This window comes from Dendrobates tinctorius, unplaced genomic scaffold (genome assembly GCF_039654945.1).
Source record: "Dendrobates tinctorius isolate UK_male_01 unplaced genomic scaffold, ASM3965494v1 ptg000046l, whole genome shotgun sequence".
In the NCBI taxonomy this organism is placed as follows: Eukaryota; Metazoa; Chordata; class Amphibia; order Anura; family Dendrobatidae; genus Dendrobates; species Dendrobates tinctorius.
The window spans coordinates 17444894-17470160 of NW_027361714.1; the positions used below are offsets into that span (position 1 = coordinate 17444894).

A 25267-nucleotide genomic window follows, 5' to 3' on the forward strand; every position below is an offset into this window, starting at 1 on the left:
TACCTCAAGATCTCCTGCAGGCCTAAGAGCCTGAATTCCCTCTAACCTGTATATAAATCATTCTAAAGACTTTCTGACAGGATTCACCACATCTAAAGTATTTCTGATTGGATTCACCACAGTTTCTACATTCACCTATAAGTACTTGTGCACGTGCCGTGACACACTGTAGAGATAATCCTGAGTACAGATCTGTAACCTCTAATTGCTGTGTCTACCTCCTTCTGTAAAATACCAAAAGACACTGTCCAGTACTCTTAAAGCTCCAGACCCCAATCACATCTCAGGATCTAAGTGTGAACTGTAATTACCGTGGACTACTCATGAGAGACTGTTCCTTATTTGTTCCAAGTTATAATTCCCATTCCTGCAGAAGTAAAAGCAACTGTTATCCCTGAGACCGGTGTGTGTCATAATTCCTTTCGGCTATGGACATCGTGTGGGGGTGGATAGCAGGGAACGTTCGGCCTGGTCATTACAGCAGTACAAAGCAAAATATCCCTTGCCCCCAAAAGAAATTCAACAAATTCTGTGCTCCCAAATCTAAATGCCCTGTCCCTTCTGAGCCCCAGTGTGTCAAAACCACATTTCCCGCCCACATGTTTGTCATTTCTGTAGTGATGAGAGCCCACCTAATTTAGGAGGCAGGTCTACAGAAACATGAGCTGATCATAATGTAACTGGTCACTACAACATACTGGGCACTATAATGCACTCGTCACTACAATAGCAGTTTGCAATTTTCACTCAGCAACATCCACTACTATTTGTTTCTGGAAAACACCCATGGAGTCAAAATTGTCACTACATCTGTAGACAAATTCTCAAAGGTGTATAATTTCCAAAATGGGTTCACTTGAGGGGGAATTCTGCTTTTCTCTAGCACTTGTGGGTTCTACAGTATATATGCATTCTGGAAACTATTCTAGGAGAATCTGAGCTCTCAAGTCTCGCAGTATGGCTAAGCAGTACGGTACAGCCATTTATTGGGTTTTTCTACATTCAGCAGAAATTGTGGGACAAATTTTGGTGCCACTTTTACCAATTTCCCAGTATGAAATTGTAAAATTTGGGGCTAACACACAATCTTGATGGTTAAAATGTAAATTATTTTTTTCTTCACTGCACAATGGTATAAAATTCTGTGACACACCTTTGGTGTTAATATGATCACTATACCCCTAAATGAATTCATTTGGAGGTGTAGTTTGTAAAATGGGGTAACTTATGGGGATTCCGCTGTGCTGGCATCTGAAGGGCTCTGACAATGCGACATGGCACCCTCAAAACAGTGCAGCAAAATCTGCAATGTAATATGGTGCTACTTCTCTTCTGAGCTTTGCACTGTGCCTCAAAAGTAGTTTTCAGTCACATATGAGGTATTGGTGAACTCAGGAGAAATTGCACAACAAACTTTGGGGTCTATTTTCTCCTGCTACCCTTGTTAAAATACAAAATTTGGGCTAAAATACATTTATAAAAAAAGAAAAGAGAAGCCAGCGTTGCCAAGGTCAGAACGCATAACATAAAGTGCATTTGCACATAACATCTAACTGTATTCAAAATGAGATATTTAGCAAAAAAATTGATCAATTCAATTGAGCCACCCCGCCGCAACAAGGCAATCTCATGTGGGGGGTCCTACTCTACGTTTTTAATAAACACTGTGCCATTACGGCCTCCTAGATACATTAAAAGCAAGACCACTTTAAATGCAATCCGTACCTGAGCATTTCTGGATCGCTCCCATGATGCCAGAAAAGGCAAGTGCGGATGAAGGCCAACCAGGTCTGAATGCAGACGTGTCAGGTTTAGCCTCCACACATTGCCTGACCACACATATCTCATTTTGAATACAGTTAGATGTTATGTGCAAATGCACTTTATGTTATGCGTTCTGACCTTGGCAACGCTGGCTTCTCTTTTCTTTTCTTTTTTTTTTTTTTTAAAATACATTTATGTTGGAAAATGTGATTTTTTTTTATTTTTGCGGCTCAGCGTTATAAACTTCTATGAAGCACCTAGTGTTTCAAGGTGCTCACCACACATCTAGATAAGTCTAGTTTTCAAAATGGGGTCCTGATTCATCATTACATACAGTCATGGCCAAAAGTTTTGAGAATGACACAAATATTAATTTTTACAAAGTCTACTGCTTCATTTTTTCTAATGGCAATTTGCATATACTCCAGAATGTTATAAAGAGTGATCAGCTTAACAGCAATTACTTGCAAAGTCAATATTTGCCTAGAAAATGAACTTTATCCCCCAAAACACATTTCAACATCATTGCAGCCCTGCCTTAAAAGGACCAGCTAACATCGTTTCAGTGATTGCTCCATTAACACAGGTGTGGGTGTTGATGAGGACAGGGCTGGAGTTCAATCTGTCATGATTAAGTAAGAATGACACCACTGGACACTTTAAAAGGAGGCTGGTGCTTGGCATCATTGTTTCTCTCCTGTTAACCATGGTTATCTCTAAAGAAACATGTGCAGTCATCATTGCACTGCACAAAAATGGCCTAACAGGGAAGAGTATCGCAGCTAGAAAGATTGCACCTCAGTCAACAATCTATTGCATCAACAAGAACTTCAAGGAGAGAGGTTCCCTTGTTGCCAAAAAGGCTCCAGGGCGCAAAAGAAAGACCAGCAAGCGCCAGGACCGTCTCTTAAAAGTGTTTCAGCTGTGGGATCGGGCTACCAGCAGTGCAGAGCTTGCTCAGGAATGGCAGCAGGCAGGTGTGGGTGCATCTGCACGCACTGTGAGGCGGAGACTCTTGGAGCAAGGCCTGGTCTCAAGGAGGGCAGCAAAGAAGCCACTTCTCTCCAGGAAAAACATCATGGACAGACTGATATTCTGCAAGATGTACAGGGAGTGGACTGCTGAGGACTGGGGTAAAGTCATTTTCTCTGATGAATCCCCTGTTCGATTGTTTGGGACATCTGGACAACGGCTTATTCGGAGAAGACCAGGTGAGCGCTACCACCAGTCTTGTCTCATGCCAACTGTCCAGCATCCTGAAACCATTCTTGTGTGGGGTTGCTTCTCAGCCAAGGGAATGGGCTCTCTCTCAGTCTTGCCTAAAAACACAGCCATGAATAAAGAATGGTACCAGAATGTCCTCCAAGAGCAACTTCTCCCAACCGTCCAAGAGCAGTTTGATCAACAATGCCTTTTTCAACATGATGGAGCACCTTGCCATAAAGCAAAGGTGATAACTAAATGGCTCAGGGAACAAAACAGAGATTTTGGGACCATGGCCTGGAAACTCCCCAGATCTTAATCCCATTGAGAACTTGTGGTCAATCATCAAGAGACAGGTGGACAAACAAAAACCTTCAAATTCAGACAAAATAAAAGCATTGATTTTGCAAGAATGGACTGCTATCAGTCAGGATTTGATCCAGAAGTTGATTGAGAGCATGCCAGGGAGAATTGCTGAGGTCCTGAAGAAGAAGGGTCAACACTGCAAATATTGACTTGCTGCATTAACTCATTCTAACTGTCAATATAACCTTTTGCTACTCATAATATGATTGCAATTATATTTCTGTATGTGATAAAAACATCTGACAAACACACATAAAAACCAGAGGCCAGCAGATCATGTGAAAATATAATATTTGTGTCATTCTCAAAACTTTTGGCTATGACTGTAGATACGTAGGTTGAACAAGACATAGGTCCAACAAGTTACCAGTTATACTGTATATTCTCGAGTATTCATAACACACAATGGCATCTGTTGTGAGAAAAGCATGCAGTCCTTAGTTTTAAATGCAAAAAAAGAGTCTTTCGTTACCAACTCTTGCAGTAGGCCATTTCAAAGTCTGACTGCTCTAAGGACAGGTTCATACTGCGTTAATGCTATAGCATAAAGCGATATGCATTATGCTATACCGCTAGTGCAGATGATTCATCTGCGCTAGCAGTGACGGAGCCTCAGATGCTGTAGCCCGTGTCCGAGGCTCTGTCACTGAATGACGGCACATCGCGAAAGCATGCCGCTTTATGGCATGCGTCGCGATGCGCCCAACAATGGGGGGCAATGGCAGCGTTAACGGACTGCGTTACACCACGTTAAGCCGCAGTGTAAACACAGTCCGTCTAACGGACTGCCTAAACGCAGTGTGACCCCGGCCTAACTCTAAAGTGTCCTTTCTTATTTAGCTGCCTGAATCACCTTTCCTCCAAATATAATGAATGTCCCTTGGTCCTTAGAAAGAATAAATCATGTGCCAGTCCTTAGTATTAGCAATGGGATGAAACTGAATGGGAGGAGACACAGATTAGATATTAGAAAAAACTTTTTGACAGTTAGAGTGATCAATGAGTAGAATAGGCTGCCATGAGAAGTGGTGAGTTCTCCTTCAATGAAAGTCTTCAAACAGAGCCTGGACAGACATCTGACTGGGATGATTTAGCGAATCCTGCTTTGAGCAGGGGGTTGGACCAGATGGCCCAGGAGGTCCCTTCCAACTCTACGATTCTATGATTCTATTGAGCACACGTGTAACTGAGGCATCTATAGTCTAAGGCTGGTTTCACATTAGCGCTTTTTAAGCGCACGCACGGCCGGGGGTAGCTCCGCCCCCGAGCCGGCTCTCTGCCCGGCGTGCCCGCCCCTTGCTTGTAGCGCCGCCTCCTAGCGCACAGCGGCGCCTGCGATCGGCGCACCCTATCTTTAGCATAGCAAGTTTGATTTTGGCGCGCACGGCGCACCGTCAAAAGTGCGCAGCGCAGGTCAAAGCGCAACTAGCGCACGGCCTGCGCACGATCTGCGCACCCTATGCTAAAGATAGGGTGTGCCGATCGCAGGCGCCGCTGTGCGCTAGGAGGCGGCGCTACAAGCAAGGGGCGGGCACGCCGGGCAGAGAGCCGGCTCGGGGGCGGAGCTACCCCCGGCCGTGCGTGCGCTTAAAAAGCGCTAATGTGAAACCAGCCTAAGCTAAACCAGCCCAACTTTTCTTACCTCTCATTATAGGAGAGACTTTCCACTGTAAAAATCTATCCTTTTAAATACCCAAAACTGGATCTTATATTTTAGATGTGGCCTGACAAGTGATTTATAGAGGGCTAACAATACATTGGAAGCACAGGATTTTAACTCTTTTTATACATCTTAAAATCTTGTTTGTCTTTGCGGCTGCTGCTTAACATTGAGTGCTGCTGCTCAGCTTACTTGTGATCAGAATACCCAAGTCCTGCTCCTGTTCTGTAATATTGAATATTTTCATTTAATGTTTATGCAGCAACATGATTACTCCAGCCTAGGGGCATTAATCTACAGTTAAACTTCATCTCTCAAGTGTTTGCACATTCAGGCAACTTATCTAGTTTGCTAATGTCAAAGACTGACACTTTACTCTCACACTCATCCACAAAAATAGTGATTAAGAAGTCGGCATGAATCGTGATAAATTCTCTTTAAACAGTAGAAAAATTGAAAATTTTATGTAAACTGTCATTATTAGATATTATATGCAGCAAAGTATAATTTTGTGTGAATGTGTGGGATTGAGTCTCCCTCTAGTGGTTAATAGTGATGGAAATTGATTGTTGTGGAAACTGATACCTGTAACAATAAGCACTTTTTAATCTAATATTGCAAATATTTAGTATGTACCGGTATCTTATTATTTACTTAACTTTTCTGATGTCCATGTCCACATTATTTTTGTAGGTTTACATCATTGCTCATGTTCCCATTGGATTTCTTCCATTTACTATATTGACAACAGCAATGAGAGATGGATTCAATGAGAAACTGGTGACAATCTTCCGCAATTATAGTGATGTTATTGCTGGACAGTTTTATGGACACACTCACCGTGATAGTATTATGGTTGTTTTAGATGAAAAAGGTAAGATAATTCTATTGGTATACGTAGAACTAGAGTTGAGCAAAACGGGTCGGTCAAATTCATAAATCGCCGACTTTCGCTGAAGTCGGGTTTCATGAAATGAAACCCGACCATAGCGTGAGGTCGGCCACGAGATCGGCGACCAGAGCGCCAAAGTCGCGTTTCAAATGATGCTTCCAGCACCCTTTTTCAGCCAATGATGGAGGACGCACACTGTGGGCAACGCGATGACATAGCCATCGGTCACCACCATCTTTGAGAAGGGCATGCAAGTGATTGGCTGGCTTTGTGTGGCATCACAGGGGCTATAAAAGGGCGTGAACACCGACCGCCATCTTACTTCTGCCGATATTAGAATTAGGGAGAGGTTGCAGCTGCTGATTCTGAATAACGGAGAGCGTTAGGCAGAGAGGAAGAACCAAAAACTGCTTCTGCTGTTAGCGATTTCCATTGTACAACACAACAGTTTGTGTGCAGTGACAGGGGAGGATATATTTTTGAGCATCAGCTCTGTTGGTTATTAGGCTGCCTTATAAGCCTCCCTGATAGCTGCATTGCTGTTTGCACACTGCTGTGCAAACTGCTTTTTTAAAAGCAAAAATACTTTTCTTCCTCTTTTCTGCACAGTTATCAAACGTTCATTTTTCCACACTTTTGTGTGTAGCAGTCCTGCTTATTAGGCTGCCTTCTGCCATACTTCGACTGAGAGCATCATTGTCAGCCTCCTAAAATCTCTAGGGAGTGTCATGGTCACGTATGTCTGGACGCAGATGTTTCCGTAAGGCGAACCCATAACACACGTGACCCTGGAAACACCGCCTCCAGTGGGGCGCATTTAAATAATAAAACGTGCAGGTGGATACGCCGCCTCCACCTGGCGAATTTAGGTATTACACGTTATACAATAATTCTGGAAACCCCGCCTCCAGTAAGGCGAATTTTAAATAATAAGGGGGAACCTGGGAAACATTAACAATGGTGGGCCCTGCGATAGGGAATGGGGAGATGGAGACCACCTAAGCTCCCCTGAGCCAGTGTCCCTGCACTCCTAACATTCCCTATACAGGCTCTGCGCCTGTCGCCGCACGCGAACCTTAACCCCTTGCTCGCCCTGACCCTAAACCCTCACTAGGGAATGGGTCGGTGCGGAGACTAATCCCACCACTGCACTAATAACACACATGAGGAAAGAGACAATACAGGGGGAACACCACTTAGCTTTGCTCTGTTGCGTGCGCTCCTAGCAACAGAGCCCACCACCTGCGTGCATCTTCTCCTCCACCTGGATCCATCACCATAACTGGATCCTTCACCTTAGTGCAGCCTTGGAGCAGAGTCCACCACCAGTTGCTGCTGCTTAGTAACAGAGTCCCCAAGATGAGTCCAGCTTCTGCCACGAAGTCGAGCATGCTTGAGTCCAGCTCAGCAGCCAAGTCCCACATGATGAGTGCCACTCTCCATAGTCGCCACTCCACCAGTCCATGCAGACACTTCCCGCCGACACCATCACTGCGACCCCACCACGCCATGCCAGCCCTTCGTCCAGACACCATAGCTGAAACACGTCCCCCCTGGCTAAGCTGCGCAGGACTCCTCTCCAGCTCCATCCTTCCACCAGGCTCTCAAACTCAGAGTAAACACAATCTCACAATATCACAGGCAGTGATTGCACACCCCTAGCACACCTTTATAGGGTGTCACACCTGATCCATAATTACGTGCACAAAAACCTAAAGTGCGATACCACTAACCACCACCGGGGACAGTCAAGACACCTTGGAACTTTCCAAAGTAAAAAAAAGTTCACCCAGTGCAATTTAAAACTGTCAGATCATGACAGGGAGCTTCCAATTCTTCCCAATACTATATACACACCTTGTACTTTGTCATACACCATCCTCTTTCAGCCTGTTAAATTGAGGTGTAATCTATAGTGGGCCTGAGATAATAGTTCAGCCTCCTAAAATCTCTAGGGTGCTTTCAATTCTCCCCAATACTATATACACCTTGTACCTGGTCATACACCTGCCTATTTCAGCCTGTTAAATTGAGGTGTAATCTATAGTGGGCCTGAGATAATAGTTCAGCCTCCTAAAATCTCTAGGGAGCTTCCAATTCTCCCCAATACTATATACACACCTTGTACTTTGTCATACACCTGCCTATTTCAGCCTGTTAAATTGAGGTGTAATCTATAGTGGGCCTGAGTTAATTATTCAGCCTCCTAAAATCTCTAGGGAGCTTCCAATTCTCCCCAATACTATATACACCTTGTACCTGGTCATACACCTGCCTATTTCAGCCAGTTAAATTGAGGTGTAATCTGTAGTGGACCTGAGATAATAGTTGAGCCTCCTAAAATCTCTAGGGAGCTTCCAATTCTCCCCAATACCATATACACACCTTGTACTTTGTCATACAAAAGCCAATTTCAGCCTGTTAAATTGAGGTGTAATCTATAGTGGGCCTGAGATAATAGTTCAGCCTTCTAAAATCTCTAGGGAGATTCAAATTCTCCACAATACTATATACACCTTGCACCTTGTTTTACAGTACCATATAGCTGGTGGTATTTTGGGTACATTTTTCCAAAAATGAGGAAGTATGGTGGAAGAGGCCATGGAAGTAGGCGGGGGTTGCCAGCTGGTACTGATGGTGGTGGGGGTGGTGATGCATCTGCTGGCAGTGGCAAAAGCACAATAGCACCTAAGGCAGGAGGTGTTGAGCTTGCGTCATCGTCTGGCTCCACAAGGCCTCGAAGGCTCCCTTTTCTGGGAGTTGGTAAACCGCTTTTAAAGCTGGAACTTCAGGAACAAGTTTTGGCTTACATTGCTGACACAGCCTCCAGCTCTATCGCCTCCTCTTCTGAAGTTTCAAAAAATAAAAGCACTGAGTCGTCAGTGGAGGCTCCTGGTCAGGAACAACACCTTTCCTTGTGTCCTTCACCCCTACCAAAAGTGAAGGATGCGGCAGGCCACACTACAGATTACTCCATGGAGCTCTTTTCACATACCATGCCTGGGTTATCAAGTCAAATCGTGAATTCCCCAGTCCAAGTTGAATCTGACATGGAGTGCACTGATGCACAGCCACTGCTAGATTTTTCAGCTGGTACATTAATCAGAGCACTACATTGTCCTCGCAGTGTACTGAGCCAGAATCTGACCCTGATGAAACTCAGGTGCCCCTTCCCGCATACTATACCACCTAACACGGTGACACAGAGGAAGGTGCACATGAAATTGAAGAGGAGGTGATGGATTACCCAGTTGTTGACCCAGATTGGCATCTATTGGGGGAAGAGGGTGCCACTGCCAATAGCTCAGAAGAGGAGGAGGATCCGCAGCAGGCATCGACTTCGCAACAGCTGTTATCTGGCAGGCCCGTAGCAGTCCAAAAATGGTTTACAAAAACCCAAAGAGTTGCAGGACAGCTTGGCCAGACGGTCAAATTAGCACAGCGTGCAAGGCCTCAAAATGTCTTCCATAGTAGGAAGAGTGCAGTGTGGCACTTTTATGAACAAAATCCTAATGATCAGGCAAAGGTTATCTGTAAGAAGTGCGCAAAGACCTTTAGCCGAGGGAAAAATCTGAGAAATTTGAATACCAGTTGCATGCTTAGACATTTAACCACCATGCACTTGCAAGCGTGGACGGACTACCAAACCTCACGTACCACATGTGCACCTGCTCCGAATGAAGGTAGTCAGCAACGCTACATCGCTTCCCCCACTGTAAGCCCACCGGTTAGCACACCACCAGCAGCAAATGTTGAGGTGTCGTCGCAAGGCCAAAGCAGTCAGGGAATCACAATGTTATTGCTATGAAAGACTGAATCTAGGCCATCAGCAAGACCACCAACACCATCACCATCACCAACCCTCTCTCAGTCTGCCATGTCCACTGCTAGTTCCACCATATGCAGCTCTCAAGTACAGCTCACCCTACCAGAGACTCAGTAGGACAAGAAAGTACTCATCCTTTCATCTGCGTACACAGTGTTTGAACGCCCACATTGCCAAACTAATCTCGTTAGAGATGATGCCCTACTGGTTGGTTGAAAGCGAAGATTTCCGCGAGCTCATGGCCTACGCAGTACCATGCTATGACCTACCCAGTCGGCACTTCTTTTCTCGAAAAGCCATCCCAGCCCTCCACCTGTAGGTGAAAGACCGCGTTGTCCATGCACTCAAGCAATCAGTGAGTGGAAAGGTGCACCTCACAACAGATGCATGGTCCAGTAGGCATGGCCAGGGCCATTACATGTCCATCACTGCGCACTGGGTTAATGTGGTGGATGCAGGGTCCACAGGGGACAGCGGTGGTGGGACAGTGATGCCTAGCCCACGGGATAGGAAACAGTTGGCTGTAGGCGTCCGACCCTCCTCCTCCTCCTGAAACGAAAGCTCATCCACAGAGCGCAGTCGCACGAGCACTCCATTCGCAGCTGCCAGTGTTGCACACTAGGTGTCCCACTATCGAACAGCTAGTGGTAAGCGTCAGCAGGCTGTGTTTCAGATGATGTGTTTGGGCGACAACAGACACACCGCGGAGAAACTGGCCGACTACTTGCAGCGACAAACTGAGTCATGGCTGGGCAGTCTACATCTTGAGGCAGGCAAGGTAGTTAGTGTTAACGGCTGGAATTTTGTGGCAGTCATAGCCCTTTCAAAACACAGACACATACCTTGCCTGGCTAACACCTTGAACCTGGTGGTGCAGTGCTTCCTCAATAATTATCCGGTGTTAACAGCCCTGCTCCATAAGGTGCGAAGACTGTGCTCGCACATCCGCCGGTCGCCGGTACACTCCAGTCGAGTGCAGAAGCTGCAGCGATTGCTCCACCTTCCCAAGCACCGCCTAATTATCGATGTTGCAACAAGGTGGAACTCCACCCTGCACATGGTTCAGAGGCTGTGCGAACAGAAGCAGGCTGTAATGCATTTGTGGGAGGATACACGGGCAGGCAGTTTGAAGGCAGACATGGAGTTGTCGGGTTTGCAGTGGTCGAAGCTGAAAGACCTCTGTAAAGTCCTTCAGTGTTTGGAGGAATGCACACGGCTGGTAAGCACAGACGACGCCATCCCAAGCATGAGCATCCCACTTATGCGTCTACTCATGCAAACATTGATGCACATTAAGGAGTAGGCATCTGTAGCCGAGGAGGAAGAGGAGGAGGGAAGCCTTGATGACAGTCAGCCATTGTCTGCTCAGGGAACTCTCCTGGACGAGGTGGAGGAAGAAGAGGAAGAGGAGGAGGAGGATGATGGGGATGATTATTTAGGGGAGGAGGATGCTTCTCAGGAGGCAAGAGAAAATGTTGGCGTGGCAAGGTCAGGTACAAGGTTTGTGCGTAACTGGAGGGATGTTGATTTGCAAGAAAGTGCTCCTCCACTCAGCACTCGTAGTGCATCATTGACACCTGGAACATTGGCCCACATGTGTGATTATGCTTTTCAGATCCTACAAAGGGACCCCCCGCATTGCCAAAATGATGAACGATGACGACTACTGGTTGGCCAGCATCCTGGATCCATGCTATAAAGGCAAATTCCAAAACATCATGCCACAGGAGAACCTAGAGCTAATATTGGCTAACAAACAAGCAACTCTGGTAAACCATTTGTTTGAGGCATTCCCACCACACAGCGGCGGTGATGGTTCTCCCACGAGCCATAGGGGGCAACAAGGAAGAGGTGTTCATGGTGTACACAGCTGAAGTGGCGTTGGACACAGGGGTTTCATGACCATGTTATGGACTAATTTTTCAAGTACCGCTCATACGACTGGTAATACTGCATCGATTGAAAGTGATAGAAGACAGCAGTTGTCAACTATGGTAACAAACTACTTCTCCTCCCATATCGATGTTCTCCCTCACAGGTCATTCCCCTTTGACTATTGGGTCTGTAAACTGGACACCTGGACTGAATTGGCACAATCCTGACAGAAAAAAGGACCCGTCTGTCGACCCAAAATGTTGATGATCTAACCTTCATTAAAATGAACCATGCATGGGTTTCAAAGGATTTTGTCCCACCTTCCCCTGCTGACATGTAGGTTGCCAGAAAAATGACTCGCTTTTGTCCTCCTCTTCCTCGGACTTCTCCAATTCCTCCATTTGCAGCTGCTGAATGTCCAACATCAACATATGCCATTTTTTTCAACCTCCCTAACTGGGCTGCCTCCCCCCCAGGGCCGGGGTCACCACCTGGCACACGCACCCTTGCGAGTGCCGTTGCCCTGTACAGGTAGGTGGGCCCACTCTTGAGCAACGTCACTGGCACAGGGTCCCTCATAGTACAATCAAGTGTCTCTGATGGCGGGGGGGCACACCCACCATCAGACACACCAGCGTACTATTAGGGGGGCCCTGTGCCAGTACCGCCGCCCATGAGTGGGCCCCCCTGCTTGCTCAGGATCACAGCACTTGCAAAATTGAAATACTTACCTCTCCCTGCTCCACCGCCGTGACGTCTTCCGTGTTTCCTGACAGTGACATTCTGGTCAGAGAGCGCGATGACATCACGTCTGTTCGCCCTCTGCCTAAACAGTCCAAGTGCAGAGAGATGGAAGATGGGGACGACGAGGAGTCCAGGCTAGTACAGGGATTCCCTAGTGAGGAGACTTATTTAATTGTTTTAAAGGTTGGGAGCAATTTTTGGGGAGCACTATACTCTGGAGAATGATATATGGGGCCCACCATACACTGGAGCATTCCAAAGGTGGACATCAGACACTGGAGCAGCATTTACAGGGCCCATTATACACTGGAGCATTAGAAACGGGGCCCATTATATATGGAGCATTATTTGGGCCCATAAGACAGTGGAGCTTCATCCATGGGGACCAACACATACTGTAGCATTATGTGGAGCTCATCATATACTGTATGGAACATTATATGGGACCAATGATTCTGTATGGAGAAATATATGGGCCTCATTACTCTGTATAGCACACTATGCGGTGGCCATAACACTGTATGGAGTAATATACTGTCCGTTTTTGGAGCTATTGGAGAATTTAAAATGGATATCAGTCATGTGATGTAAGAAGTGAAGTATTTTTCATTGTACTATACCGCTATTTATCTGCCGTATCAGAGGTTCATGAATTGTGGCATGTGTTAAAGGAGCCCATTGACACTCTTTGGCCATTGGCCCACGAAAATCTGCAGCCAAATAACCCCCAGTTTTCAATGCCTAACTATTGTTATAAAGTAAATTAAGTTTGACAAGCTTAAGTAATAAGAATTGATGTTTTTGGCATTAAAATGGGCACTGTAGGTGTGTTTCCTGTCCTCCACTCACTGCCGACTTTTCTTCCCCATTGACTTGCATTGGGTTTCGTGTTTCAGTCGGCCTTCGACTTTTCACGATAATCGGCCGATTTCTTTCGACCCGACTTTTGCGAAAGTCGGGTTTCATGAAACCTGACTCGACCTGAAAAAAGGCAAAGTCACTCATCTCTACATAGAACACATGAGGCCCCATTGCAAAATTCCTTAATTGGTCCCCCTTTCACTCCCTTCCCCCCAAAAAATTTTTTAATTTGGCAAGAGTACGCAGGTTGATGGTACACGGGGCAGTCAGCGATAGTCCAACTTTTAAGGATGCTACATGAACACAGTAATTGTGCCCCTACTGAAGTCCCTTAGTGTAGTCACCCACTAAGGCACACTTTCTATGACCCCCATAAATTATGATGCCACCAAAATACTTGCCCACCACAGTGATTCCAACACAGTATGATGTACCCCATAGTCTCCTAACACATTATGATGTCCATAAAATGCACAGTCCACAGTATAATGTCCCTACAGACCCTCTACTCACAGTATGATGGTCCCCACAGCTCCTCCACCCTCAATATGATGGCGTCCCAAAAAGTATGATGCTTCCTTACAGTCCATCCACACAGTATTATGGACCTCCCACAGCATCCCCACTAAGTATGATGATCCTAAAAAGCCCTTCCACCCACAGTATGATGGACCTAACATTTTGCCACACAGTATGATATGCCCCACAGCTCCCCACACAATATGATGGCCCTCACATTTCCCCACACAATATGATAGCACGCATATATTTTGATGGCACCCACTGCCCCACCTTCACTATTATGGCCTCCACAGTCCCTCCACACAGTATAATGATCCCGCAGCCCAGCTCACAAAATGTGGTCCCCCACAATATGGGATGATGAACCTGATAAAGTTTAAACTATGACAAAAGGGGAGAGGGTTATGCGGTGCTGTTCGGCATGGGATCCTCAAGTCACGGACTGTGTGATCTGCCAATCAGCTCACTTTCTGTTTCTTTGCACATTAATTAGGTATAACCGATTGAATCATTTCTCATAAATAAATGTTCTCATACACTTTATATTCAAAACACATTAAACAGGGTAGTACCAATGTGAAAAATAGTCACTCACCTTCCAGTAACCTATGGTTCATATTCTCCTGCAGTCAGGACGCACTATATGGGCATAGATAGTGCGTGATGTGCTCCCATCCCACCACCGATGAAGACAGAAGCAGCAGCAAAACAATCCATAGTGTATCATATGTGACGTTTTGGTCTACACTAGACCTTCATTATACATACAGTATAGTACAATAATAAAGTATAATAATATATATATATATATATATATAAGCCAGACATATAAAAATGTATACATAAAATGATAATTTCATATATACATAAGGTATACTGATATATATGGACACCTAGCATAGTAATTATAAGTAGTGTTGAGCATTCCGATACCGCAAGTATCGGGTATCGGCCGATACTTGCTGTATCGGAATTCCGATACCGACTTCCGATATTTTTTCAATATCGGAATTCGGCATCGGAATCGGAAGTTCAGTTGATTGACGGCCTGACGTCATCATGATGCGCGGTGTGTGCGCATCATGATGCGCCGTCATTTCGGGCCTTCCGGGGGTCTCTGCCGGCCTGCCGGGGGGCTGTGCCGGCCTGCCGGGGGGCTGTGTGGACTGCCCGGGGTCTGTACCGGCCTGCCGGGGGGCTGTGCCGGCCTGCCGGTGGTCTGTGCACCCTGTGGGGGTCTGTACCGGCCTGCCGGGGGGCTGTGCCGGCCTGCCGGGGGGCTGTGCTGATGTCCGGGGGTCTGTGCAAGCATCGTCCGATGGGACTACAAGTCCCATCGGGCGATGCCTGCTACCATGACAGTGATTGACACATTAGCCAATGATGGGACAGTAGTAGTCCCATCATCCGGCTAATGTGTTAAATGTTAAAAAAAAAAAAAAAAAAATACTACATACATACTACATGCATGCTACATACATACTACATGCTACATACATACTACATGCTACATACATACTACATACATGCTACATGCATGCTACATACATACTACATGCTACATACATACTACATACATGCTACATACATACTGCATGCTACATACATACTACATACATACTACATACATACTACATGCATGCTACATACATACTACATATATACTACATGCATGCTACATACATACTACATGCTACATACATACTACATATATACTACATACATACTACATACATGCTACATACATACTGCATGCTACATACATACTACATACATACTACATGCATGCTACATACATACTACATGCATGCTACATACATACTACATGCATGCTACATACATACTACATGCTACATACATACCACATACATACTACATACATACTACATACTACATATATACTACATGCATGCTACATACATACTACATGCTACATACATACCACATACGTACATACTACATACATACTACATACATACTACATGCTACATACATACTACATATATACTACATGCATGCTACATACATACTACATGCTACATACATACCACATACATACTACATACATACTACATACATACTACATGCTACATACATACTACATATATACTACATGCATGCTACATACATACTACATGCTACATACATACCACATACATACTACATACATACTACATACATACTACATGCTACATACATACTACATATATACTACATGCATGCTACATACATACTACATGCTACATACATACCACATACATACTACATACATGCTACATATATACTACATGCATGCTACATACATACTACATATATACTACATGCATGCTACATACATACTACATGCTACATGCATGCTACATACATACTACATACATACTACATGCTACATACATACCACATATATACTACATACATACAATACATTCATACAATACATACATAGACATACAGTACATATAACATAGAGTAACATACTTACCAATACTTGTCACATTGTTCCCCGAAGCCATTGTCTTTTCCGGGATAAATATTAACATAACAAACCACAAAAATACTCACCCACGATCCGAAGCAGTCCACGAGTGTGTCCCACGACGATCTTGGGTAGAGAACTGCAGCATCAGATGATGCTGCCGTTCTCTACGGGCTGCAGGAATCCAATGACGGAAGGTAGGTATCCTTCCGCACTGTATTCCTCCGCCACTTAAAAAAAAAAAAGTCCCTAGTCTCACTTTATGCCATTGCTGCGTGGGAATTTCCCACACAGCAATGGCATAAAGTGAGACTAGGGACTTTTTTTTTTTTTAAGTGGCGGAGGAATACAGTGCGGAAGGATACCTACCTTCCGTCATTGGATTCCTGCAGCCCGTAGAGAACGGCAGCAACAGCTGATGCTGCAGTTCTCTACCCAAGATCGTCGTGGGACACACTCGTGGACTGCTTCGGATCGTGGGTGAGTATTTTTGTGGTTTGTTATGTTAATATTTATCCCGGAAAAGACAATGGCTTCGGGGAACAATGTGACAAGTATTGGTAAGTATGTTACTCTATGTTATATGTACTGTATGTCTATGTATGTATTGTATGAATGTATTGTATGTATGTAGTATATATGTGGTATGTATGTAGCATGTAGTATGTATGTAGTATGTATGTAGCATGTAGTATGTAGCATGCATGTAGTATATATGTAGTATGTATGTAGCATGTAGTATGTATGTAGCATGCATGTAGTATATATGTAGTATGTATGTAGCATGTAGTATGTATGTAGCATGCATGTAGTATGTATGTAGCATGCATGTAGTATGTATATGGTATGTATGTAGTATGTATGTAGCATGCATGTAGTATATATGTGTTATGTATGTGGTATGTATGTAGCATGCATGTAGTATGTATGTAGTATGTATGTAGCATTTAGTATGTAGCATGCATGTAGTATATATGTAGTATGTATGTAGCATGTAGTATGTATGTAGCATGCATGTAGTATATATGTAGTATGTATGTAGCATGTAGTATGTATGTAGCATGCATGTAGTATGTATGTAGCATGCATGTAGTATGTATATGGTATGTATGTAGCATGTAGTATGTATGTAGCATGCATGTAGTATATATGTGTTATGTATGTGGTATGTATGTAGCATGCATGTAGTATGTATGTAGTATGTATGTAGTATATATGTAGTATGTATGTAGCATGTAGTATGTATGTAGTATGTATGTAGCATGCATGTAGCATGCAGTATGTATGTAGCATGCATGTAGTATATATGTAGTATGTATGTAGCATGTAGTATGTAGCATGCATGTAGTATATATGTAGTATGTAGCATGTAGTATGTATGTAGCATGCATGTAGTATATATGTGTTATGTATGTAGCATGTAGCATGCATGTAGCATGCATGTAGTATATATGTAGTATATATGTGGTATGTATGTAGCATGCAGTATGTATGTAGCATGCATGTAGTATATATGTAGTATGTATGTTGCATGTAGTATTTATGTAGTATGAATGTAGCATGTATGTAGTATGTAGTATGAATGTAGCATGTATGTAGTATGCATGTTGTATGTATGTAGCATGTAATTTTTTTTTTTTTTTTTTTTACATTTAACACATTAGCCGGATGATGGGACTACTACTGTCCCATCATTGGCTAATGTGTCAATCACTGTCATGGTAGCAGGCATCGCCCGATGGGACTTGTAGTCCCATCGGACGATGCCTGCACAGACCCCCGAAGCCTGCACAGACCACCGGCAGGCCGGCACAGCCCCCCGGCAGGCCGGCACAGCCCCCCGGAGCCTGCACAGCCCCCCGGCAGGCCGGCACAGCCCCCCGGCAGGCCGGCACAGCCCCCCGGAGCCTGCACAGACCACCGGCAGGCCGGCACAGACCACCGGAGCCTGCACAGACCCCCTGGCAGGCCGGCACAGCCCCCCGAAAGGCCCGTACAGACCCCAGAGAGGCTGTACAAGGGCAGGAAAGGGTTTTTCTTATTCCGATACCGGAAGTCCCATAGACTTGAATGGGACTTCCGGTATCGGAATCGGCGATACCGATACTTTTTTTAAAGATCGGCCGATACCATCCGATACGATACTTTGAAGTATCGGACGGTATTGCTCAACTCTAATTATAAGCAGAATGAGACCATGCATTAAACCAAGGGAGCAAAATCAGAATAATAAGGTACCATTCGCTAACTTATATCTGGGGTAATATCTGCTAATTGGAAAATTATTAATAATGATGACCATTGATGGTTCAGAGGAAGTCAAGATAATACTAACAGGATAGAAGGAGAGAGAATCCTGGGGACTCTAATTAACATGTGGTAAAACATATGTACACACGCTCAAAATAGTTGGTACCCCTCGTTTAATGACAGAAAAACCCACAATGGTCACAGAAATAACTTGAATCTGATAGAAGTAATAAATAAAAAATCTATGAAATGAACAAATGAGTTGAGTTAAATATGAATAATAGAACTGAAGTGTATGTAAAAATAGAAAAAAGGAGGGTGGAGGGGTTAGAAACAAATAAGATCATATAGGATAAGTGCTCTCCATAGTAGAAGGATAGTGAGATATGCTTAATAGATAAGTAATCATCACATGAGATAGAAGGATGGGTATTAAGAACTTAAATAAAATAAGAAAAATTAAGAGAGAGGAATGATAATATATACCCACTGATTGATCTAACTATGGGGCCAGTAGGTGATAATAATGGCCCTGTGAAAAGAAAAAAGGTCCGACTACAAAACAGAATATAAATTATGCAAATACAATTGGGTGTCACAGTTATAGGGAATTCATCACCACATTTGACCTATCTAAAGTATTAATATGGGCATACAGGTTATAGAATGCAGAAAAAAATCCTGTCTGTATGTCTCATATTAGATGCCTTGTTGTTGAGAAATCATCTTTTATCACTTTAGATAAATGACCTCTTCCAGGCTATGAGGAGGACGCTGCCTGGAGATAACTCTGCCTCCAGAGCTTATTTTACATGAGGAGAGTTACCAGTGTGATGTGTAATGACCACTCTCTGCTCTCCTGATAACTGACACATCTGCAGGATCCCCTTAGCTTCAGCTTCCAGCACACAGGCAGACAGGATTGTAATATTGTTGCAGTACAGCAGAACTCAGAGAAAAGCAAAAATGTGTTTGAAAGAAGACAAATTTCATTTTTCCTGTTCTGTGTAGGTTACTTGCCTCACACTGGCAGCTCCCCCTTTAATTTAAAATAAGCTCTGGAGGCAGAGCTAACTTCCAGGCAAGATCCACCCCAGAGTCTGGAAGAGGTTATTTACATACTGTATAAGAAAACAGGGGATTTCACTGGAATAAGACACCCGATCGCAGATGTCAAGATATCATTTTAATCAGCTTCTTATGACCTACATGCCCATATAGACGGCTTAGGAGTGTTGATCTTACTGACAGATTCCCTTTAAGATTCCAAATGTTTGGACATGTTCCCCAATTTAGAAGGAGAGGTGACCGTATTTAGCAATTGAAAAAGAGAGGCGATTTGGATCCTAGCCTTCAGACTTTAGAGCCAAAAGGTCTAACTAGGTACTTTGATCGCACTATTTTTTTGTAAGTACATTGTTATTCTGTATATCTTATCATGATATTCTGAATGTCTTATGAAGGTCTACAGTAGACCCTATCCAAGCACCAAACTTTCCAAGAGTGCTATATTTTCAAACTGAATGCCATGATTCTTGATTGCCAAGATTATTGTTCTATTGATTGGATGGGTTGGATACCCGACTTGAGCACCAGAAATCATATTGATCTTGAGTGCCGTGTTACCTATATTCATGCCATGATTCTTGAGCTACACAGACATGGATTTTCCGGACACATACATAAGTGATTCATTATTATTTTTCAGACAAGCCAGTTGGAGCTGCATTTGTTGCACCAGCTGTAACACCTATTAAGTCTGCCAGTGAACAGGATTCAAATAACCCAGGATTCCGCTTGTATCAATATGATACTAATAGCTACAGCTTAAAGGTAAGTGGTTACCTATACTCATAATACAGTGTTCAATATAAAGGAGCAAGCTCCAATAGATTTGTCAGAAAACCTATAGTTTCCTTTCAGAATCAAAATTGTCTGTGGGATACAGTGTCACAACATACTCCCACGAATGTGAGCTATTGCTTGCTGACAAGATTTGCTGTTTTGCACACCCAAAAAGGTAATTTTCCTAAAAAAATCATTTAAGACTGTGTTGCAAAAATAATTGCACCCCAATAAAAATCTTAGAAGCAAAACTAAAGTTTAGACTACAAAAGTTTAATTAAGTAAACAGGTGTCCAGCAGTTGACTATAAAATGATGTTAATGAAGAAAACCCCTTCACATTTCATGCTGTCAGCAATAGCACCATATGGAAGAGAAATGACACAAGACCTGAGAAAGAAAATATATTGTTTTTACACTAGAAAGGTGAAAGCTCCAAGAATGTCAGCAAATCTTTACCTATCTGAAAAAGTATTGTAGCAAAAGTGATACAAAAATATGGGAAAGATGGAACTGCAAGCATCACACAGAGACGTTCTGGGTGACTATGGAAATTAACACCTAAACAGTCTTCTGTTAATAAGGGTTGAAGAAAATCACATGCAAGTTCACTGCAGTTAGCTAAAGAGGTCGAAAGCCAAACTGGGTTGTGTGTTTCTCATGACAGAATATGGTGTATTGTATTCATGGATGTTGTCCATGAAGGAAGCTTCATGCACAAAAAAGACCACTTAAAATATGCCAGGGCCCATGCTGAAAAACATGAAGACTACTGGTACTATATATTTTGAAGGGTTGGGACCTGCATAAATGTTTTTGGAGCTCATGGCTTCAAAACTGTATGGTGTTGAAAAGGAGACTATTTCTAATTTAGTTATTTTTTTCAAATGAAATAGAAAATGTGTTGACGTTCATCTTCTAATAGGTGTTGTTCTGTTGTGAATAAAACATGGTTATAAGAGATTTAAAAATTATTATATTCTTGTGTTCTTTACATTTTACACAGCGTCCCAACTTTTTGGGAAGGGGGGGTTGTAAAATTTAAAGTCATAAAAGTTCCTGTAGATGTTATGTATAGGGATACTTTTGTTCATATAGTGTATTTCTTGTGATTGTCCTGAAATAAAATCTTTTTCTTTCTCATAATGAATTTGTCTTTTACTTAACCTCTATATGTGTTTGACACATATAAATGATTCTAATACTACATTTCATGAAATAACCCCAAACATATTAGGTTTTACAATCTAAAATAATAGCAGTCCTATAATTAATCCTTAAATGTATTTATCTTTGAAGTACATTTTATTAGGTGAAGTGACATCTGCTTTACATAAATGATCATCAACCCCCACCAACTTCCAATTGCTAAAATTATATAAAGCAGGTAGAGGGAGGAGGGCACTGCAGCTGCAGCCTCACACTCAGGCCAGGGTCAGACTTGCGAGAACAATGCAAGAAACTCGGGCATCAATACCCCTCACTGCTGCTGGCACTCGGGACCGGAGTGTGCGGCTGCATAGAAATACATGCAACCGCACACTCCGGTCCAAGTGCCGGCGGCAGTGCCGGGTATTGATGCGAGAGACTTGCGCGAGTTTCTCACATCACACTCGCAAGTGTGACCCCGGCCTCATTGTGTAAGTGAAACTGCATTAATTGATGGAGTGCCAGGGGGTGGGCTCCTTTGATTCATCCGTGCAATCAGCACTTCTATTCATAATTCATATCATTATCATTTTAACAACAGGTGAGTTTTAAGTTTCTAATATTTTTTATTGCTGCGTTTTAGGACCTCTGGCATTACTACTTAAATCTTACTGATGCAAACCTAAGAAAAGAAGCCATATGGAAGCTGGAATATGTCATGACCAAAGAGTACAACATACAGGATCTACGTCCTGAAAGTTTGCAAGAACTTATTGGAAGATTTCAAAAGCCAAGAAGTGTTGACTTCCAGAATTACTACAAGAATTACGTAGTGAACTTTGATACCCCAGACGGCTGTGAGAAACTATGCAAAAAAAGACAAGTCTGCGCAATACAACATGTTGATGCCTCTTCCTACATACGCTGCATTTCGAACTTTAAAATACATAATTCCATAGAGGACTCTTCAAACTTTCTTTAAGGAGAACCGTGTTTCAAAATGTGAGATTAAGGAGTTACAGGAAAAAGATGATTTTATCATTCTAAATTTTATCTTCCAGAAAAAAAGTGTAACCGTTTTGAAGTATCTAAAACAGTTCTGAAAAAGTTTGTCCACAGAACTCAGAAAAGAAAGAGATCTTAGCCTAGATTCATACTAGCGTTTGCGGGTGCAGCGCAGGGCCACTGCTAAGCTCCACCCCTGGCTGCACCCCCTCCGGTCAGTTCCTCCTCTGATCGCATGCGATCAGCGTACCCTATATTTAGCGTTGGTACTCTGGTCGTGTGCTGGTACACATTTGCTGGCGCATCCGCCCTTTTGGCACTGCACTGAGCGCACAAAAATGCAGCACAGTGCTTTTGTCGCACGTCGGCGCAGCGCCCAAAGGGCGGATGCGCTGGAAAAAGTGTGCCAGAGCATGACCAGCATACCCAACGCTATATATAGGGTACGCTGATCGCATGCAGCGTCATGCGATCAGAGGAGGAACTGACCGGAGGGGGCACGGCCGGGGCGGAGCTTAGCGGCGGCCGTGCGCTGCTCCCGGAAACACTAGTCTGAAACTAGCCTTAATTGAGCAAAAACAAGCTTGGAGTTGATAGATTCGTTAACATCATCCCAAATGGGACCAAGTCATTTTATATATGGGAAAAGTTTGTTAACTCCAAAGAAAATGTAAACTAATAAACAAGGAAACGATAATCTTTCACCTTTTTGTTGTCTTTATTATTACAGTATATATCTAGACACAGATACAGTAGCTCAGAGTACTTCCACCTCTATTGCATCAGTTAATAAACAATCATGTCTAGTATAGTTGGCCAATTATGTCATGAGAAAGAATAAACTGTTTAAAATGTGTTGGATGCATGCAATGGACTTGAAGTTTTATGAACTGATACAATTAAAGGGACTCTGTCAGCACAGAACAACTGTTCAACTAAGTACCGCCGTTCGGACCATTATGGTGGGGCCAATCAATTAAATACGTCTTCTCACCTGATTGTTTTCCTTCTATCTCCACCCTTTTCTGGCTCTATAAAGCCAGAGTTGTCAACCAATTAAGGAAGGAGGTTGGAGACAGAGGGACAACAAGCAGATGGGAAGGTGCATTTAAATCATTTGCTGCACTGTGAAAAACAATTTAATTTGAACAGGCATTCTGTATTGACAGAGTCCCTTTAATCACTTCATGACCTTAAATGTATCCATATAGCCTGACTGGTTGGAAAGAGATCCCCTTCCTAGGATCACACAGGCACAGGGGGTGTGAGCACGGGATCTCTGCCGGGTGTTAAGCTAAGGCCTCTTTCACACTTCAGTTTTTTGCATCAGTCAAAATCCGCCAAAAGGACGGATGGCGGATCCGTTTTAGTACTGATGACAACGGATGGCACCTGTCCGTTTTTTTGACGGATCCGACAAATGAAGAATTTTAAAGGAATCGCAGCCTGGAAAAGGAGAGAGAGAGAGAATTTTTTTTTTGTCCGGCACCCAGAAAGAATTTCGGGTTAAATGAGTGTCTGGAGGATCCGCCACAGAAAAAAACGTTACAAGCTCCGTTTTGAAATCTTTGAGGATGGTAACGGACAGGAACTTTTGGCGGATCCTCAAAAAAAACGGATGCAACGGATGGCAATCCGTCACAATCCGCCAATAATGGAAGTCAATGGGGGAAAAAAACGGATCCTCAAAAGAAAATTGCGGATCCGTTTTTTTCAAAACCTGGTGGATTGTGACTGATTGTAAAAAACTGAAGTGTGAAAGAGGCCTAACATGAAAGCTGACATTCAGATCTCACTGCAAGGACCCTGGCTGTTAACCCCCTAAATGCTGCCATTAATATCAATCATAGCATTTGGAAGGCAGGGAGAGGGTTCCCTCAACCCTTCATTTAGTGCCACCACAAAGCCATTGTGAGGGGCTGATCGTTGCTATGGGGACCGGAGGTCGTCATGATGACATGCTAGTTACCAGGCTACAGAAAGCCTGTTAGACCATGCTCAGAGCATTTTCTAAGAGGCTTGTGTCAGTGCAGCATTGACAGTTATAAAGCATTGCAAAAAAGTATGAAGGTGTTTTTATGCAAAAAATAAACAGAAAAAGTATGTATTTGGTGTGTCTGTAAATATCTGACCTATAAAACTGTAACACTAGTTAACCCCTTCAGTGATCATAAAAACAAGGCAAAAACTATGCTTTTCATCATACTGCCTAACAAAAAGTGAAACAAAACGTGATCAAAAAGACAAATGTAAAAAAGAATGGTATTGCTGAAAACGACATCTTGTCCCGCAAAAATGAAGCCACCATACAGCTCTATCAGCAGAAAAATATAAAAAGTATAGCTCTCAGAATAAAGCGATGCAAAAATAAAGCATTTTATAGAAAAAAATAAAGTGTATTAAAGTGCCAAAATATAAAAAATATATAGCTGTGGTACTGCTGTAATCATACTGACCCAAAGAGAAAAGCTGTTTTAACAATTTTACCACACGCAGAACGACATAAAAAAACAACAAAAAACAATTCCTGAATTGCTGTTTTTTGGTCACTCTACCTCACAAAAATCAGAATAGAAAGCAATCAAAAAATGTCATGTGCCCGAAAATAGTAATAATAAATATGTCAACCCATCCCACAAAAAACAAGCCTTCACATTACTCTTGACAGCAGAAATATAGAAAAATTGTAGCTATCAAATATGGCGATGCAAAAACTTTTTTGCAGAAAAAGCATCTTTTAATGTGTGACATCAGCCAAATATGAAAAACCTATATAAATCTGGTATCAGTGTAATCGCACCAACCCGAAGAAGAAAGTAATCTTATCAAT

General features: G+C 43.1%; 1 protein-coding gene across 6 annotated transcripts in view; it reads left to right on the forward strand.

The window, feature by feature from the left end:
* The window catches only part of SMPDL3A (sphingomyelin phosphodiesterase acid like 3A), a 145036-nt gene extending 121895 nt beyond the window's left edge, over positions 1-23141 (forward strand). For all 6 annotated transcript variants that reach the window (XM_073575744.1, XM_073575739.1, XM_073575741.1 and 3 more), the window contains 3 exons: positions 5687-5867; positions 20148-20272; positions 22076-23141. In XM_073575744.1, the coding sequence (XP_073431845.1) occupies positions 5687-5867; positions 20148-20272; positions 22076-22414 (645 nt within the window). In that variant the 3' untranslated portion in view covers positions 22415-23141. The remainder of the gene's footprint in view (positions 1-5686; positions 5868-20147; positions 20273-22075) is intronic.
* The last annotated feature ends 2126 nt before the right edge of the window (positions 23142-25267 follow it).